The 21,000-nt window shown below is 38.8% G+C and overlaps 1 protein-coding gene across 2 annotated transcripts in view; it reads right to left on the bottom strand.

Moving 5' to 3' along the window:
* The window catches only part of WDR70 (WD repeat domain 70), a 381,591-nt gene that overhangs the window by 321,273 nt on the left and 39,318 nt on the right, over positions 1-21,000 (bottom strand). For both annotated transcript variants that reach the window (XM_030813996.1, XM_030813997.1), the window contains exons 6-7: positions 1,623-1,682; positions 97-230 (exon numbers count right to left, since the gene is read on the bottom strand). In XM_030813996.1, the coding sequence (XP_030669856.1) occupies positions 97-230; positions 1,623-1,682 (194 nt within the window). The remainder of the gene's footprint in view (positions 1-96; positions 231-1,622; positions 1,683-21,000) is intronic.

Below are 21,000 nucleotides of genomic sequence, written 5' to 3'. Positions count from 1 at the left end.
AAATCATTGTAGATGGGATTCCAAAGCCAACAGCACTGTCCTCCAATGTGAAGATATTAACTCAAATATGAAGATATTAAGTAAGTGAATACATACCACTCACAGGGCTGAAGGGATCGAAATGCCTTAAAAGAAGCATCCATTCCAGCAAAATCCCAAAACTTAACATCATAGTCATATCCTCCTGTCACCAAACGGGCACCTGAGGGATCCAGACCCAAAGCAGACACCTGGTTTTAAAAAAATAAAATAAAATGACTGGAGCAAAATGACATATGGTCAATTATAACCCCCATTTCTGTTCTTTAATCCCACCCCCTATGTTATAGGCCTTGGAAGCACAAACCACCAATTATTGTTACTTCTGAAAAGTGGGAATGGATGGTGCCTTCTATATTATTAGACTTTGTTACTATATTAATTCTTTTGCAATAAAGAAAAATACTTTAAATCTATTTGACAATTTTGTCCCAAATCATCAACCATGTACTCAGAATAGCTATCACTGCAATTCCGTAAGATAAACTAAGTTGCTTTAGTGTACAAGTAAAAATCTTACAAATAATTACAATAATTCAGCATTTTCAATATACAATCTAGGAGAATGGCATGAACCTAGGAGGCGGAGCTTGCAGTGAGCCGAGATCACACCGCTGCACTCCAGTCTGGGAGACAGGGCGAGACTCCGTCTCAAAAAAAACGAATGAGGACTCCAAAGAGGTTTTGTTTATGTGAGTTATATGTATCACTATTTCCACTAGAGGTTAAAACTAAGAGATTTTTACATCTTTTCCATTTCACTTAAAATAACAATAAACCCATTATATTTAACATAAATATTTTTATGAAAACAATATTTTCAAAAGAAAAAACTGTAAGAATGACCCTGTTTATATCATTTCTGGGTCTATCTCTACTGATTGATATTTCCCTCTTATTATGGGATGTATTTTCTTACTTCTTTACATGTCAATTAGAAAAAAGTAGTTTCACTGAAAAGGGAAAGATAATTTTTTTCGTTTCATATGAATGTTTCACTCATTTAACTACTACTTTTTAGTGGCTTTGCAATAAGATACAATGATTTCACCTTACATCTCAAATATTTTATATTATTCATCTTTAAATATTTTAGATTACTCAATCGTAAGCAAATATAACAATATAAACATGCAATCTGTAAACTATGTATTAATAAACATTTAGAGCCACAGTAACTAAAGTTCATTTCTTATCTCAACATTCATCTGAAAAATGAACAAATTTATGCCTTTTACTGATACAGAAGTAAAGCTAAAGGTAATAAGAAACTTTCCCACACCATAAAAAGCAAAATTGTGTTTGAGTTTCATTTCTTTCTTCCACTTATAATGTTCCTATATTTAAAAACAAGAGATTTTTAAAGCCAACAATAACAGTGACAATAAGTGTTCCTATTTTAACTAAAAGGAAATGGCTATTTTGACTGAACATAAAAGTAATCTATTTTTCCTTAACGTCTATAGCTTTTATGTCATCAGTTGATTGTATAATTAGCCTTAATACAAATGTATCTTATCAGTTCACTTTTCCATGACAGCCCTGTAATTTGAGAGGGGAAAAAACTAGATTTTTAAACTTACTGTTTTAGTGCCATGCTTCAGCGTTATCTCATGTGAGTCAGGAATCTTGTGAACAGGATTCTGAAACAAGAAAACCCCATGACATTAACTGTAAAATATCATATTTGTGGGGAACTACACACCACATTTCACAGGAAATACAATTTTTTTTAATTGTATCATTGGCTTTTAAACACAAAGCTTAAAAAAAAACAGCAAAAAAGTATGAGAGTATCTTTTTTCTACACTTCTAGATACACTACAATGGGTCTCTGATGATAAACTGATTTTAAATCTCTAAAAGGATAAACCTAAGAAACTCATTAGGTTCTACAAAATTATCTCTTATTGTCAACATAAATTGAAATTTTAATTTAATCCAAATGTAAAAATAAATCAGTAGTTCTTAATAGTATAATTCATAAAGAAAAATTAGAAATTTATTTTTCCTTTAAATCACAGCTTATCAAGAGGAGCAAAAAGGTCGATATCTGCTTACCTTACTTTAATATCAAAAATTATTTTTAAGCATATTATAACCTATGTATAAAATAATAATTACAGATTTTCCTAAAAAATAACCAACAAGGTCCTTTCAACATCGAAAATTTTTAAAGTTCTCTATTTATCTATTCTGGGGCATATCTTAAAGTGTTAAGTACTTAATTTCTAACAAACAACAAAACCTTCACAGGGTAACTATACACCTTTTAACCCTTCAAAGTTAAAAAGAAAATTGTTCAAAAATGGTAAAAATAAGAAACTCCAAATCATTCACTGATTCATTGGTTCAATAAGCATTTACTGAAGTGGGATTATACCAGTTGTTAGGTGGCAGCAGACACGGTCTCTTCTCATCCCTCCCACACAAGAAGCATATGGTCTAACAGGGAGATATCAATGACTCTACTTCAGTATAATAAATGCTATGATAGACAGGAGTATGGGCAGAACAACTGAGGGACAGTAAAGAGGAATGCATAAATCAGACATAAGAGGTTACAGTGATCATTTAAATCAGAGGTTTCATTGTTTACTCAAGTCTCATTACTCAAGAGCAGGCTAATCCTACTAATATTATATGTCTATTACAAATTCAAGAATCATCTCACCATGTACTTAAACATGTGACCTAACAGCTCTTTCTTTTATATCTTCAATCTTTCCCCTGCTATAGCTCTTTCTCTTCAGCATATAAACAGAGTATTAATACTTACCATAAAATTTATTGCTCAATCGTTATCTTCTCTTCTGCAATCCAGCTTTTTCAAACTATGGCTTCACTCGGTGTCCCCACTTTCTTTCACCCTCTACCTCAATTTTGGCATTTATCATTTTATTCCTAATTCTTAGCACAGATCTTGGCACATAAGAGGCTCTCAGTAAATAGTTCTAAATGAACAAACAAGTCACTATAAATCCCTCTGCACACTTTACAGAACTTAATCTACATACAAGAACTTTCAACAGCATGGTAACTATTTATCTCCTCCATCTTGAAACTGTCCTTTGCTGGGAGGAAATAGCCTGCAGAAAAAGCCAGAAACGCTAGAGTTTTTTAAACTAGCAATGCCATTAATTAATCATGTGATGACTTGAGCAAAGTTATGACTCTCAGTTTCATTTGCAAACTATGAATAATAGCACCTGCCCCACCGGTTACAGTGAAGTAAGTGGTTTCAAACTCCTAACAGAGTTTGGCACATGGTAGAGCTCAATAAATGATAGCCACTATTTATTCCAAGGCTTACCTTCTATATTGGTCACATCATCTTAGTGTTTTTCCAGGCTTCTTTTCCTCTTTACATGGCTAATTTTTATTCATCCTTCAAAACTCAATTCAGATGTGACCAGCTGGTCAAAGCACTTCTCAACATTTCAAACTCTGGGTTAAATGGCCCTCCTATGCATTTCTATGGCATTTCCTTATCTTAATCACAGAACTTATAACAATACATTGTAATTTTTTACCTATCTCCCCCACCACCACCCCCTTATCAAACTGCAAAATATAAGCTTCTCAAAGACTATATCTATTTATCATCTCTGGATCCCCTATGCACAAAAAAGCTGGTATATGGCAGACATAAATACACACACAGAGAGGTTTTAGAAATGAATAAATGGCCCACTGTCTACCTTGTTCATCACACTAGATTGTAATTTTTAATTAACTTTCAAATTTTAGAGTAATGATTATGTCCATAAAGAAAAGCAGGTGCTATCACATCAGGCCAGCCTGGAGAGAGGCAAGAGATAACTAAGATTTTCAAAAGCTGAAAACCTTTTAAGACCAAATTATTATATCCCAGACTAAAAGCAGATTGAAGATTGCAACAATACAGAAATAAAGGTAGTTTTGTTTTAGATTGTAAAGAAACAGTTGGGGAATTTGCAGTTTTTTTTTCAAGACAAAGACATTACTGTATTGTTTACTATACTGTGGAAAGTGCTGCACATACCTCTTTCAGAGATATCAATATTTGAACATAAATTCCAAAACAATTTAAAGGTCAAATTCTAGACTATTCCTACACTGAATAATCTCAGTCACTACTCCCTTTGCAGCTGACCACAGTCGAACATAATGAAAACTCATCTGTAAGTGCTAAATATTCTTGGAAGAACCAAGATAATACTTGAAATGTTCTACTTACAGAAGAATCTATCATAGTTTATACCTCATTTCATAACTACTTTTTCATCACTCAGCAAATAGAAATACTGTCACCAAAAAGATAGGATGAAAATTATTTCATTTATTTCAATGCAGAATGTGCCTATATATAGACAATTTCTAACACTTAAAAAAATTTACAAGGACACACAACTTAGTATTTATATTAGGAGTGAATTAACCGTTTAAATAAATGTTTACATTTAAAATCAAAGTTTTACTGGAAGTCATGCATGGCATAACTCATAAAAATCCCATATAACTGGCACAGCTAAATCATCTAAAATAGTAGCAATCCATCTTTTGGTAGCATATCACTTGATGGTGACTGTTCTTTTTCCAGAACTTTTACTAATGACTTTTTGAAATATAGCTTAGTGTGAAATTTGCTATAACAGTAAAATATTTTCAAGATTTTCCTGCCAAGGAACCTCATAAACTATTTGACTTCAATGAAGTAATTTATTACCAGAATTCATAACAAGAGCTACAGTCCTAATGGAAGAGAGGAAAACATACCATTTTTTGGTTTTGGCTTAATTTTGAAAACCAATCAAAGGATTATTTCCCAGGCTCTGTGGTCTACTCCCAATAACAACAATGATGGCAAATATATCTAAAATAATATGAGCAATTCTATCTGATGAACATCCTTACAGAGATTTCAAATGATTTACAAATCAGAAGCAACCCTTCCAGGCTAAGGTCACATACAACTATAAGCCATAATAAAACCTCTACCCAATAACAAAGATCTGCTACAAAGTTGCTGATGCTGGGGGAAGACAGTAAGGACTGCCAAAAAGAAGCTTGAAAATGAGTGCTATTTTCTCGCAGAAATCACTGAAGTACAGTTACCAGTGCAGGCAACCAGAATTAAAGTCTATTCTAGTGCAACTATGGAGATCTAATAACACTAACTTAACATTAATTCATTTCTTCATTGATATGGTTCGGCTGTGACCCCACCCAAAATCTCATCTTGAATTGTAATCCCCACATTCCCAGGACCAGGTGGAGGTAACTGGATCATGGGGGCGGTTTCCCCATGCTGTTCTCCTGAGAGTGAGTGATTCTCACAAGATCTGATGGTTTTATGAGCATTTGACATTTCCCCTGCTTGCATGTCGCACTCTGTCTTGCCACCCTGTGAAGAAGGTGACTGTTTCTCCTTTGCCTTCTGCCATGATTTTAAGTGTCCTGAGGCCTCCCCAGAAATGTGAAACTGTGAGTCAATTAAACCTCTTTCCTTTATAAATTATCCAGTCTTCTGTATTTCTTCATAGCAGTGTGAGAATGAACTAATACCTTCATTTACTCACTAAACATTCACTTAACAAACATTAATTATTTAATCACATACCACACACTGGGTTAGATTAATGATAAAAGAACTATTAACAAAGACTCTGCTTACACAGAACTGTCAGTCCAGAAAAGCAAAATAAGACAGGTAAACAAATGGGCAAATGAAAATGTTTCAGTTGCTGTAACAGAAGTATACACAGGGTTCAGTGCTCAATTCCATTCTGCCTAACAAAGCAGGTGGTTAGAAAAGAGATTTCTGGTATCTTTCAAAAAATAGAGGTTATCTAGATGAATATGAAGAACATCCAGGAGAGAATAATATAAATCTTGACACTGTCTGAACTTCAAATATTTTTCCCTCACTAGAGTTTGAATTGCTAGGCAGAAAATAGAGCAAGGGTGTATGTGTTACACATATACAGCACTATGCCACTTTATAGAAGGAACTTCAGCATCCTTGGATTTGGGGATCAGCAGGAGAGTCCTGGAGCCAATTCCTCTCAAAGGGCCAACTGTATACGTATACAAGCCAGAGAGATAGTTACAAACCAGGTTGTATACGATTCCAAAAAACAGAAGTTTAAGCTCTGAGTCATAGAAAGTAATTTGATAAAGTCTGAGATTTTAGACCAGGCATGGTGGCTCACGCCTGTAATCCCAGTACTTTGGAAGGCCAAGGTAGGCGGATCACTTGAGGCCAGGAGTTCAAGACCAGCCTGACCAACATGGTGAAACCCCATCTCTATTAAAAATACAAAAATTAGGCAGGTGTGGTAGCACACGCCTGTAATTCTAACTACTCAGGAGGCTGAGGCACATGAATTGCTTGAACCCAGGAGGTGAGGGTTGCAACGAGCCAAGATCGTGCCACTGCACTCCAGCCCAGGTGACTGAGACTCTGTCTCAACAACAACAAAAATAAAAATTTGAGATTTTAAAATATCGCCAAAGTGTTCTGGGCATCAAAAGAAATAATCAATACAGTAAAAAGACAGTCTACAGAGAAATGGGAGAAAATTTGTGCAAATCATATATATATAAGGGATTAATATCTAGATTACATATTTTTTTAATTTCTACAGCTCAACAACAGAAAAAAACAAACCACCTCATTTTAAAATGGGCAAAAGGCCGGGCACAGTGGCTCACACCTATAATCCCAGCACTTTCGGAGGCCAAGGCAGGCAGATCACGAGGAATGTCAGGAGATCAAGACCATCCTGGCCAACATGGTGAAATCCCGTCTCTACTAAAATACAAAAAGTTAGCCAGAAAGGCTGGGCGTGGTGGCTCAAAGGCCGGGCAAGGTGGTTCAAAGGCTGGGCGTGGTGGCTCATGCCAGTAATCCCAGCACTTTGGGAGGCTGAGGTGGGCGGATCACAAGGTCAGGAGATCAAGACCATCCTGGCTAACACAAGAAACCCCATCTCTAGTAAAAAAAAAAAAAAATACAAAAATTAGCCGGGCATGGTGGCACACACCTGTAGTCCCAGCTACTCAGGAGGCTGAGGCAGGAGAATCGCTTGAACTCAGGAGGCGGAGGTTGCAGTGAGCCGAGATCATGCCACTGAACTCCAGCCTGGGCCACAGAGCGAGACTACGTCTCAAAAATAAAAATAAAATGAGCAAAAGACTTGAACAGGCATTTATCCAAAGAAGGTAAACAAATGGCCAATAAGCACATGAAAAGATGCTCAGCATCACTAATAATTAAGGAAATGCAAATTAAAAGCACAATGAAATATCACTTCACACTAGGATCAAAAAACTTTTACCATCAAATAAACAGAAAATAACAAGTGTTGGTAAGGAGGTAAAGAAACTGGAATCCTTGTGCAATGTTGGTAGGAATGTAAAATGGTATAGCTACTATGAAAAACAGCTTGGTAGTTCCTCAGAAAATTAAAAATATAATTACTATATGATCCAGCAATTCCAATTCTGGGTATATACCCAAAAGAATTGAAAGCAGAGTCTTGAAGAGCTATTTGTACATCCATGTTCACAGTAGTATTCACAACAACCAAGAGGTGAAAAGCAACACAAGTATCTACTGATGGATGAATTAATCAACAAAATGTGACATAAACATAAAACAGAATATTTTTCCGTCTTAAAAAGAAAGAAAATTCTGACACATGCTACAACACAGATGAACCTTGAAGACATTATGTTAAGTAAAATAAATCAGTTACAAAAAGACAAATACTATATGGTTCCACTTATATGTGCTAGAGCAGTCCGATTAATAGAGATAGAAAGCAGAATGGTTGCTGCCAGGGGCTGGGGGCAGGAGGAAACTGGGAGTTGCTATTTAATGGATATAGAGTTTCAGTTAGCAAAATGAAAAAGTTCTGGGGATTGATTGTACAATAATGTGAATATATGTAACAATACTGAATTGTACACTTAAAAATGGTTAAGATGGTAAATTTTATGTTATGCGTTTTTAGCACAATAAAATTAATAATTAAAAAATCATCAAGGCTGTGGTGTGGAGGCTGAACTAGGAAATTACCAGTATAAGGTAAATGCCAGTGTAAACACAGGGAAGCCTATTAAAATATTCTTGCAATAATCCAGAGAGGACCTGAATTGACATAATACAGTGGGAATGGAAAAAAGAAAAAAAAAAAAAAAAGAGGAATTATATAGGAGATCTTAAGGACTTAAGATGTGAAGAAGGCCGGGCGTGGTGGCTCACGCTTGTAATCTCAGCACTTTGGGAGGCCGAGGAGGGCGGATTACAAGGTCAGGAGATTGAGACCACGGTGAAACCCCGTCTCTACTAAAAATACAAAAAAATTAGCCGGGCGTGGTGGCAGGCGCCTGTAGTCCCAGCTACTCGGAGAGGCTGAGGCAGGAGAATGGCGTGAACCCAGGAGGCGGAGCTTGCAGTAAGCCGAGATTGCGCCAGCCTGGGTGACAGAGCGAGACTCCGTCTCAAAAAAAAAAAAAAAAAAAAAAGATGTGAAGAAATAAAGATAGCTCTGTTACTCTCCACCCAAAGCCCTGACATCACTCTTATAATTAACTATTCAATAAATATTTATTGAGTACTGATTATGCCTAGCACTGATGATATTCTAGTTATAAAGAAAGAAGGTTCCTGCCTTCATGAATCTTGCAATCCAATGACAGTCAGAACTTTAAATATATATGGCCAGGCGCAGGGGCTCATGCCTGCAATCCCAACACTTTGGGAGGCCAAGGCAGCCTGATCACCTAAGGTCAGGAGTTCCAGACCAACCTAGCCAACACAGTGAAACCCCATCGCTAGTAAAAATACAAAAATTAGCCAGACATGGTGGCACAAGCCTATAGTCCCAGCTACCCAGGAGGCTGAGGCAGGAGGATGGCTTGAACCCGGGAGGCAGAGGTTGCAGTCAGCCAAGATTGTGCCACTGCACTCCAACCTGGACGATAGAAGGAAAAATAAAATGTATATATACACAGGCTGGGCACGGTGGCTCGCATCTGTAATCCCAGCAGTTGGGAGACCGAGGCAGGTGGATCACTTGAGGTCAGGAGTTTGAGACCAGCCTGGCCAACAGGGTGAAACCCCGTCACTACTAAAGATACAAAAATTAGCTGGGTGTGGTGGCGCAGGCTTGTAATCCCAGCTACTTGGGAGCCTAAGGTGGGAGAATCGCTTAAACCCAGGAAGTGGAGGTTGCAGTGAGCCGAGATCATGCCACTGCACTCCAGCCTGGGCAACAGAGCAAGACTCCATATCAAAAAAAAAAAAAAAGAAAGAAAGAAAAGAAAAAATCTGTACACAAAGAATTAATTACAACAGTAAAAACTTCATTAGTACAGGGCAATTTTAATCAATGTGGAAAACGCATTCAATATACTAGTCTTTCATTTTCTTTACCATTATTCAGCCATTTATCCTCATGTCCAATTATAGAATTAATTGACACCCAGTGCTGCTTTGATTCTAAAACCACAAACCAAGATATCCAAATCTTTAACTACAACAGTTCTCTCTTCAGATCACACTCAGTCACACTGTTTTCTACCTTATTAGTAGACCACTTTACTTGCACCTTATCACTCCCTTTCTCTGACCTTACATCCTAATAAAGATATTTTATAAAAAGGTGTATTGGAACTATGTTTACCTCTAAGAGATATATTAGTTAGGACATTGGAAAGTTCACAAATAAAACTTTAAAACAGGCTGGGTGCAGTGGCTCACACCATTTAAGATAATAACAAAAAACATTAAAACTTAGAAATAATTTTTAAAATACGTGCAAGACCTGTACACTTAACACTATGTTACTGAGAAAAATTAAGGAGAACTTAAAATAAATGGAAAGATATATAATGTTTATGGATTGGAAAACAATATTGTTAGGAAAGTAAAGCTCTCAAAACTATAGATTCAATACAATCTCAACCAAAATCTCAGCAGGCAGTTCTGCACAAATTTACAAGCTAATTCTAAAATGTACATGTAAATTTGAAGACTTAGAGTAACCAAAACAGTTTTCATAACAAACAAGTCAGAGAACTGTACACTACATGATTTCATGAATAGAGCTATAGTAACTAAGACAGTAACTGAGCTACAGTAACTGAGACACTGTGATAGTAGAGTAAGAATGGCCATGCATATCAATGAAATAAAGAAATCAGAAATTAAGCCACACATATATAAATTTGTTTTCAAGAAAAATGCCAAGATAATCCAAATGAGAAGACCTTTTAAATAAACGATACTCAAACAATTGGGTATCAATTTGGAAAAAATAAAAAAGAACTCCAATCCTTTCCTTACACCATACATAAAAATTAACTTGAAACAGATAATAAACGTAAAAACTAAACCTATAAAACATGAGAAAATATAGGAAAAATTTTTGCAATCGTTGGTAAGCAAAGATTTCTTAGAATACAAAAAATACCACCAAAAAGGAAAAAAAACTGACAAATTGTATTTTATCAAAATTTAACATTTCTGTCCTCAAAAGACATGATCAAGAAAATAAAAGGCAGACTCGGACTGGACAAAGATATTTACAATACATTTATGTGACAAAATACTTCTATCCAAAATATTTAAGCTCAAAAATAAACTCTAAACTCTACAACTCAATAAAAAGGCAACCTAATTTTTCAAATGGACAAAAGATTTGAACAGACATTTCACAAACGATGTACACATTAGCCAGGCATAGTGACGCACATTGCAGTCCCAACTACTCAGGAGCCTAAGGCAGAAGGAATTGCTTGAGCCCAGCAGTTTGAGTCCAGCCTAGGCAACACAGTGAGACCTCATCACAAGAAAAGATGTTTAATGTCAGTCAACAAGGAAATGCAAACTAAAGCCACAATTAAACAGCACTACACACTTACTAGAATAGCTAACATTAAAATTACCAACAATACCAAGTGTAGGCAAGGATATGGAGGAAGCAGAATTCTCCAATTTTACAGGTGAGAGTGTAAAATGGTATAATCACTCTAAAAAACAGTTTGCTAGTTTCTTATAAATATACACTTGCCACGTGATCTATCAATTTTGCTTCCAAGAGAAATAAAAACATATATCTACAAAAAGACCTGTACAAGAATGATCATAGTAGCTTTATACAGAACAGACAAAAACTGAGAACAAGCTATTTGTCTATCAAAAGATGAATAATCTATGGTAGATTCAAAAGCGTACTACTACTAAGCAATAAAAATGAATAAAGCACTAACACATGAGACAAGATGGGCAAGTCTCAAAACCATTATGCTGTGCAAAGTAAGTCAAACACAAAGAGTCTGTACAGTGTTTCCATTTATATAAAATTTTAGAATGGGCTAAATTAACCTATAGTGACAGAAAGCAGATTTGCCTGGGATTAGGGGTAAATGGAGGGAAAAATGGATTGACAGCAAGGTGGCTTGAAAGAAACATTTTTGGAAATGTTCTAAATCTTGACTGTAGTAGTGATTACTCAGATGCTTACATTTGTAAAATTTCACAAACTATACTCATAAATTGGTTGCATTTTACTGTGTGTAAACTATACCTCGATAAAACTAATTTTTACTTTTTTTGCTGATATCTGCAGAAAAGCAAAACTGGTATTTTTTTAAATGAAAAAACAAAAACAACAACAACAAAACAAATGCCTGATAGAATTCGTTTTGGCTGTAACAAAAACCCAAAATAAAGTCAGGACTGACATATGTCTAAGACAATCAGGACCACAGCTTGTTGCCCTCATAAATTCAACAAGTCTAGGTGATGGTCCAAAAGGCTGCTGTGGTTTCCAGACAGCAGAGGGAAAAAAAAGAAAGATACATCTCTTCCCATTAATTTTTCTCTCAAAAGTTGTCCATATTCTTGCACTTACATTTCACTGCCCCGAACTAAGCCACAGAGCCATGCCTAGCAACAGGAGAAGCTGGGAAATGTATCTTTTTTTTTATGAGACGGAGTTTCACTCTTGTTGCCCAGACTGGAGTGCAGTGGCATGATATCAGCTCACTGAAACCTCCATCTCCCAGGTTCAAGCAACTCTCCTGCCTCAGTCTCCTGAGTAGCTGGGATTACAGGCGCACGCCACCATGCTCAGCTATTTTTTGTATTTTTAGCAGAGACAGTTTCATCAGGTTGGCCAGGCTGGTCTCGAACTCCTGACCTCAGGTGATCCACCCACCTCGGCCTCCCAAAGTGCATGGATTACTGGTGTGAGCCACCATGCCCAGCTGGGAAATGTATCTTTTATCCTGAACAGTTACATACTGAGAATCCTATTAGGAATAAAAAGAGAATGTATGTGTGCATGCATGTGTGCATGGGTTTATGCATGTGTGTACATGTACATGTATGTACATATACACATCTATGTGTGCATGTGTATATGAATCAATGAAATGACGTGTTTCTTTTTTTTTTTGAGACAGAGTCTCACTCTTTCGCCCAGGCTAGACCGCAGTGGCGCCTCCCGGGTTCATGCCATTCTCCTGCCTCAGCCTCCTGAGTAGCTGGGATTACAGGCGCCCGCCACCACGCCCGGCTAATTTTTTGTATTTTTAGTAGAGACGGGGTTTCACCATGTTAGCCAAGATGGTCTCGATCTCCTGACCTCATGGTCCTCCCGCCTCGGCCTCCCAAAGTGCTGGGATTACAGGCGTGAGCCACCACGCCCAGCCAATGTGTTTCTTTTTAAAGAGCTCAAAAATCTAGATAAAGCTGAGTGTGGTGGCTCATGCCTGTAATTCTAACATTTTCAGAGACCAAGGCAGGAATATCACTTGAGCCCATGAGTTTGAGACCAACCTGGGCAATACAGCAAAACCCCATCTCTAAAAACAATTTAAAAATTAGCTGGGCATGATTGTGCACACCTGTATTCCCAGCTACTCAGGAGACTGAGGTGGGATCATTTGAGCCTGGAAGGTCAAGGCTACAGTGAGCCGTGACTATATTCCAGCCTGGCAAGGAGACCTCATCTCAAAAAAAAAAAAAAAAAAAGAACCTAGATTAGGCTTTAAGGCAACTACTTTTAGGTGGATATTAATTAGTCTCCAAAAATGGCCTCAAGAAATCACATCTCTTAATATTCACACCCTTGTTGTCTTCTTCCATGCAGAATCATCAAGTAAGAAGTCTGGATACACCGCTGGAAAGACTAGAGAGAGGGAAGGTGCTTTCCCCGAGTTTCAACGGAGCCAGCCTTCCAGCTGTCCCACCAAGGCACCAGCTATGTAAGTAAGGCCATGGTGAACATGCTATATGCTAACTGCAGCTACACGAGAGATTCAAAGTAAGACCAGAAGCAGCAGCTAACCTCCCGTCAACTTACAGTCATGAGAAAAATTATAATGGCTATTCTTTTAAGTCACTAAGTTTAAGGTGGTTTGTTACATAGAAGTAGATAACTAAAACAGTAAAGATGTTTTGATTTGGCAAAAAAAACAAACTGTAAAGTAATCTCATATAATCTGAATTACTGCTTAAAGTTAAAATAATTACACTTTGTCATTAAATATAATAAAGATGCTTCTCATTTTACTTCATCTAATTCTGACACAATTGACCACACATTTTTTCCTAACACAATCTTCCTTTTGGTTTCCATGACACTTATTACCCTGCTTTACCTTCTACCTCCTTCTCGGCCACCTGTGCAGGACCTTCCTTCTCTATCTGCCCCTCGGGGTTCTGTCCTAGGCTTTCTGCTCATCTTGTTCATTCTCAGAGCTTCAATAGCCATACATATGCTGATGATTCTAAAATCTATAATCCCAGGCTAGATGTCTCTCAACAACAAACCTATATTTCTAGCAGTCATCAGGATGCTTTGCCTGGATGTCTCAGAAATACCTCAACTTAATTGTCCAAAACTGAATTTACAATCTTCCCTATCACTCAGCCTCCAAATTCTGCTCATCCTGCTTTCTATCTCAGCAACTAGTGCCACTATCTACCAGCTACAAAACTAATAATCTTGATGAGTCCCTCTCACCACACTTATATAATCAATTACCAAGTCATTTCCATTCTTCCTAAAAAACATCTTTCAAATTATGCCATTACTCAAAAATCATGCTCAAAATCATTATAATTATAGACAAACTAAGGCTTAGGGGGAAAAAAGAAAAAAAACAGCATAAAAGGAAAAGCCTTTACAATTGTCTACAGGTCCTCCTGTTAGTGTTCTGATGTCAGTCATCTCCTCCTTCTCTCCCTCTTGTTCATTCTGTTCCAGCCATACTCACCTAAGAGCTTTTTTCATGAACGTGCCAGGCACATTACTGCCTTAGGGCCTTTGCACTGGCTGTTCCTTATGCCTGCACCGTTCTCCCAGATATCTACATGGTCAACTTCCTAATCTCTTTCAAGTCTTCTCAAAGGTCATCTTCTGAAGGAGGCCTACCTTGACCGCCCTATTTTAAGTTACAACCTGTCTCCCAGTTGGCACTTCTGATCCATGTTATCATGCTCTACATGTTCCCTTTCCCTATAACAGCTTTCTATTGTTTATCTTTTTTGTTGTTTTTTTGAGACAGGGTCTCACTCTGTCACCCAAGCTGGAGTGCAGAGGCACAATCATGGCTCACTCACTGCAGTCACGACTGCCCCAGACTTAGATGATCCTTCCACCTTAGCCGCCTGACTAGCTGGTACCACAGGCCTGCATGACCACGCACAGCTAATTTTTCTATTTTTTGTAGAGGCAGGGTTTTGCCATGTTGCACAGGCTATTCTTGAACTCCTGGGCTCAAGTGAGCCCCACCCACCTTGGCCTCCCAAAGTGCTGGGATTACAGGCGTGAACCACCACACCCAGCCTTTATTTATTATCTATTTCTCCCTATTAGAATGCAAGTTCCATAAAAGCAAGTTTTTTTGGTCTGTTTTGTTCTCTGATGTATCTAGGTACCTAGAACAATGTTCAGCTTATAGTAGGCACATATTACAAAATACTTTTTTGACAAAAAGCTGGAAAAAATTACAAATTAAATATAACTATAAAACAAATAAAATGTTAATTCACATCAACACAAAGTTAATTTGATGAGTGATATTCTGTTGAAACTACACTGTTGGTTGGGCATGGTGACTCACGCCTGTAATCCCAGTACTTTGGAAGGTGAGGCAGAAGGACTGCTCGAGTCCAGGAGTCCAAGTCCCGCTTGGGCAACAGAGCAAGACCCCATCTCTACAAAAACGAAAATAAAAAAATTAGCCGGGCATGGTGGTGCGCACTTGTAGTTTCAGCTACTCAGCAAGCAGAGGTGGGAGGATCACTTGAGCCTGGGAGCTTGAGGCTGCAGTGAGCCATGATCATGCCACTGTACTCCAGCCTGGGCAACAGAGCAAGACCCCGTCCCTTAAAAAAAAAAATGGAAAAACCTAAATTGTCACTTGCAAAGTGCAGTACTGATGCCTCCATCTGGCATGTCTTTTGGTCAATAAGATCCATCCAGTAGCCTTTATAATTATATTTAGTATTACTGCGTGCTATCTAAGCAATTCTAAGAACTGCTAACCACACAGACATTTGTAAGAACACTTTAATTCCAAAAACAGACAACAGCAATATATTTATAAATAGATAATTTTTTTTTGTCTTTGGTTTTTGTTTTTTTTTTTTTTTGAGACGGAGTTTCCCTCTGCCGCCAAGGCTGGAATGCAGTGGCGTGATCTCGGCTCACTGCAACCTCCACTTCTCGTGTTCAAGCGATTCTCCTGCCTCAGCCTCCCAAGTAGCTGGGATTACAGGCATGCACCAACTTGCCCAGCTAATTTTTGTATTTTTAGTAGAGGCAGGGTTTCACCATGTTGGCCAGGTTGGTCTTGAACTCCTGACCTCAGGTGATCTGCCCACCTTGGCCTCCCAAAGTGCTGGGATTATAGGCATGAGCCACCAGGAGTTCAAGAATAGGCTGGGTGTGGTGGTTCACACCTGTAATCCCAGCACTTTGGGAGGCCGAGGCGGGCGGATCACGAGGTCAGGAGTTTGAGAACAGCCTGCCCAACAGTGAAACCCCATCTCTACTAAAAATACACAAAAATTAGCCAGGTGTAGTGGCGGGTGCCTGTAGTCCTAGCTACCTGGGAGGCTGAGGCAGGCAAATAGCTTGAACCTAAGAGGCAGAAGCTGCAATGAGCCGAGATAGCGCCACTGCACACCAGCCCAGGAGACAGTGCAAGACTCCATCTCAAAAAAAAAAAAAAAACCAAAGACAAAAAAAAAAAAAACATTTAAACAACCTAAGCAGCAGCAAATCAAATTAATGTTTCAATTTATAATTCTGTCATGATTTTAAAACAGCAATGATTACTGCCAATGAAACTATGGTAGTTGAAAATCATACAAGAAATCCTATATTAGCAACTCTTGTTCTTCTTTTCTTTTTCTTCCCTTGTTTTTTTTCTTCTTTTTTTTTTTTTTTTAATGTTTTTGTTTATTATACTGGCCATGAACACTCCACCACAGTAACTCTCCTTCTTATTTACTTCCTAAGTCAGAAGTCCTGGAATCTAGACAGGAATCTATAATTAACTCCATTTGTAACCTTCAGTAAGTTGTTTAACCACACCAAACCTCAGCTTTGTCAATTATAAAAGTGAAAGAGGTTAGTTACCATGGATTATATGACATAATTTACTTTGAATTTATTCACATCTGGAACTGTGAACACTACCTTGTCACTGAGAAGGCCTCCTCTCACTTCCATCCTCTTCACTTCTTTCCACACTGCTCTCTACAATACTATTCTTCATAGGTTATTTTTCATCAAAAACCTTCAATGGATCTCCACCACCTTGGTGGCAATCAAAAACTTTTCACAACATTCCCACATTTTGTTTTAGAAAGTTTTCTACATTTGGCCAGGTGCAGTGGCTCACACGTATAATCCCAGCAGTTTGGGAGGCTGAGGCGGGCAGATCGATTTGAGCTCAGGAGTTTGAGACCAGCCTGAGCAACATGGCAAAACCGCGTTTCTACAAAAAATACAAAAAAAATTTAGCTGAGGGCTGGGCGCAGTGGCTCACGTTGATAATCCCAACACTTTGAGAGGCTGAGGAGGCAGGCGGATCACCTGAGGTCGGGAGTTCAAGACAAGCCTGGCCAACATGATGAAACTCTGCTCTACTAAAAATACAAAAATTAGCTGGGTGTGGTGGCATGCACCTGTAATCCCAACTACTCGGGAGGCTGAGGCACGAGAATCACTTGAACCCAGGAGGTGGAGGTTGCGGGGAGCAGAGATCACGCCAGTGCACTCCAGCCTGGGTGACAGAGTGAGACTCTGTCTCAAAAAATAAAATAAAATAAAATAAAACAAAAAAATTAGCTGGGCATAGTGGTTCATGCCTGTAGTCCCAGCTACTCTGGAGGCTGAGGACAGAGAATCACTTGAGTCCGGGAAGTGGAGATTGGAGTAAGTCAATATTGCACCACTGCACTACTCCAGCCTGGGCGACAGAGTGAGACCCTGTCTCAAAAAAAGAAAAAAGGGAAGTTTTCTACAACATTTGACTACTGTTTCAGGTAAAGTTAAACAAAATTAACATTTCAGAAGTTTCTTACATAATTAGAAAGCAGATACTTGCATTTTGTTATAAGATACTAATCTCCAAAGAGCCTATCATTTGCAGTAGTATTTTTCATTTATTACTTATTAATATTTGTATTAAGAATCCATCCTTATCTTTTACCCTCAGTATTAACCATTCCAGGCAGGAATGAAAGAAGAGAGAAGCTGAGCTTGCCAGGGAGAAGGATGGCCTGTAACAGAACTAAGAAGTAGCGACCTGGCTTCCTGGGACCCTGTAATGAAACTCCTCCCTCCCACACTCTCACTCCCACTCCAAGAAGACTTTCTTTTACAACCACCGAGAGGGAGAATTTCACCTGCTGAGCTGGGTCTGAGTTGCGCCATTTTTCCTATTCCTGAAAAAGTCCCTCATCTAGGATGTCAGTGGCAACACCATCCTCATGTATACCCCATTCTCATGCACACAAATTAACAACCTGAACCGTCTTCTCAAAGCCTCAAATCCTTAGCCTTCTGTCTACAAAGAATATTTGTTGATTGATTCATTTGGGAAACAAAGCATCTTTTTAGAAGTAGAATAAAGATTAATACACACTTCACCCTGATATCTCCACAGTTCTGTTACTAAAAATGTAAGAGAGGAATATAACAAATACAGAGGTAGCACAAAAGAGAAGGTATTCAACACCACTTTTGTGAGTCAGTGAAGATTTTCACAAGGAGAAAATGCTCTGTTTTCACAGGCAAAAATAATTCTGAAAAATGAAAAAGGTCTTCCTTGATGAAAGAGATAGGTCTGTCACAAAGTACCTTACAAGGGTCACAGCTTACATAGAATGCCACTGAATAGAGGTGTACTAAGTATTGATCAGCATCCAGAGAGAAGAAAAAGTATTCTGGAATGCATGAAACAGTCAGAACCAAAGATTGTTCACAGTTTATACAGACAGGGCATGAGGCAAATGTAGGAGAGTCGAGATGACCCTGAGAAGCAGAACAGGTCACAACCAGTAGTGTAGTAGGGCATAATGGTTAAGCACATGGATTCTGGAGTAGCTCCCCTAAATTTGAAACCTGACTCCGCCATTTACCACTGCGTGGCCTTGGAGAACTCAGCACTTCTGAACGCTAGTTTCCTCACCTGTCAAAAGGGGATGGATAACTGTATCTCCACTTCACTGGAGCAGTAGGAGGATTATATGAGTTAATTCATCTTAATTGTTTAGAAAATTACACAAAAGAAGGATCCGCTAACTGCTGAACTGTTGGTGCTATAGTGCATATGCTTATTTCATATCATAATTCTTTTATTTATTTTTTGTTTTTGAGATAGGGTCTTACTCTGTTGCCCAGGCTGAAGTGGTAGTGTGATCTTGGCTCACTGCAGCCTCTGTCTCCTGGGTTCAAGTGATTCTCCTGCCTTAGCCTCCCAAGTAGCTGGGACTACAGGCATGTACCGGGACTACAGGCATGTACCAGCACACTTGGCTAATTTTTTTGTATTTTTAGTAGAGACGGGGTTTCACCATGTTGGCCAGGCTGGTCTCAAACTCCCAACCTCATGTGATCCACCCGCCTCAGCCTCCCAAAGTGAGAGGATCATTTAAAGCCATGAGTTCAGGAACAGCCTGGGGAACATATGAAGTCCCCATCTCTACAAAAAATAGCTGGGCATGGTGGCATGCACCTCTGTTCCTAGCTGCTCAGGAGGCTAGAGCAGAAAGATCACTTAAGCCCAGGAGTTGGAGGTTGCAGTGAGTTATGATCATACCACTATATTCTAGCCTGGACAACAGAGCAAGAATCTGTGTCTAAAAAAGAAAAAAGAAAAAAAACAAATCTTTTTCAAGATTGGCACAGGCAAATCTACTTGTATACATGTCAACAAAAGGTGAAAGATCAAGGAAACTATTTTACTTTCAAACACTGTGTTAATACTACTAAAGTGCAAATTGATATGTCTGTTTCTCTGGCTGTCTTCATTAATATTTAGAGAAGTCGTAAAATAATTACCTGATTCTTGCTTCTAAGAATACTTACTTTTTTCTCTTTTATTTATTTATTAATTTATTTTGTAGAGATTGGGTCTATGTTGCCCAGGCTGGTCTTGAACTCCCAGCCTCAAGTAATCCTCCCACCTCGGCCTCCCAAAGCACTGGGATTAGAGATGTGAGCCACTGTGGCTGACCAAGAACTTTCTTTAGCTGTTAAGGTAGAAAACAAAATACGGACCAGGCACGGTGGCTCACGTCTGTAATCCCAGTGCTTTGGAAGGCTGAGGGGGGCAGATCACTTGACCTCAGGAATTCAAGACTGGCCTGGGCAACACAGTGAGACCCCATCTCAAAAAAAAAATGTGATCAATAAATAAAGTAGCCCAAAATAAATTTAATAAATAGTAAACTGAGAGAAAGAAACAAAGGGAAAAATATAATTGCACTAAATTCAGTTTTTGTTTTTGAGACAAGAGTCTCGTTCTGTCACCCAGACTGGCGTGCAATGGCGCTGCTCACTGTAACCTCCACCTCCCGGGTTCAAGCGATTCTCCTGCCTCAGCCTCCCAAGTAGCTGGGATTACAGGCACCTGCCACTGCACCCAGTTAATTTTTTGTATTTTTAGTAGAGATGGAGTTTCGCCATGTTGGCCTGGCTGGTCTTGAACTTCTGATTTCAGGTGATCCACCTACCTTGGCCTCCCAAAGTGCTGGGATTACAGGCATGCGCCACCATGCCCAGCCTAAATTCAGTTTTTAAAAAAAGAAAAGCGGCTGGGCGCAGTAGCTCACCCCTGTAATCCCAGCACTTTGGGAGGCTGAGGCAGGTGGATCACGAGGTCAAGAGTTCAAGACCAGCCTGGCCAAGATGGTGAAACCCTGTCTCTACTAAAAATACAAAAATTAGCCGGGCGCAGTGGCAGGCGCCTATAAACCCAGCTACTCAGGAGGCTGAGGCAGGAGAATCACTTGAACCCCGGGGGCGGAAGTTGCAGCGAGCCAAGATTGCGCCACTGCACTCCAGCCTGGAAAACAGAGTGAGATTCTCTCTCAAAAAAAAAAAAAAAAGAAGAAATGCTTTAACGTAAAATGAAACATGAGTTAAACAGCAAAGAGGTGGGGGCTTATAGAGGAAGACGTAAGGAAGTAAAATAGGAAAAGAGAAATGAAAGTGAAAGATTTTTAAAAAGGAGCATTCCATTACTTTACAGAAATTACTGGGCCCATCATGGTGGCTCACACCTGTAATCCCAGCACTTTGGGAGGCCAAGGCGGGCAGATCCCTTGAGGCCAGAAGTCCGAGCCCAGCCTGGCCAACATGGTGAAACCCTGTCTCTACCAAAAGTACAAATATAAGCCAGGCAAGTTGGCAGGTGCCTGTAATCCCAGCTACCCAGGAG

This window comes from Nomascus leucogenys, chromosome 6, assembly GCF_006542625.1.
Source record: "Nomascus leucogenys isolate Asia chromosome 6, Asia_NLE_v1, whole genome shotgun sequence".
NCBI classification, from domain to species: Eukaryota; Metazoa; Chordata; class Mammalia; order Primates; family Hylobatidae; genus Nomascus; species Nomascus leucogenys.
This window is presented reverse-complemented; position numbering and strand designations above follow the sequence as displayed.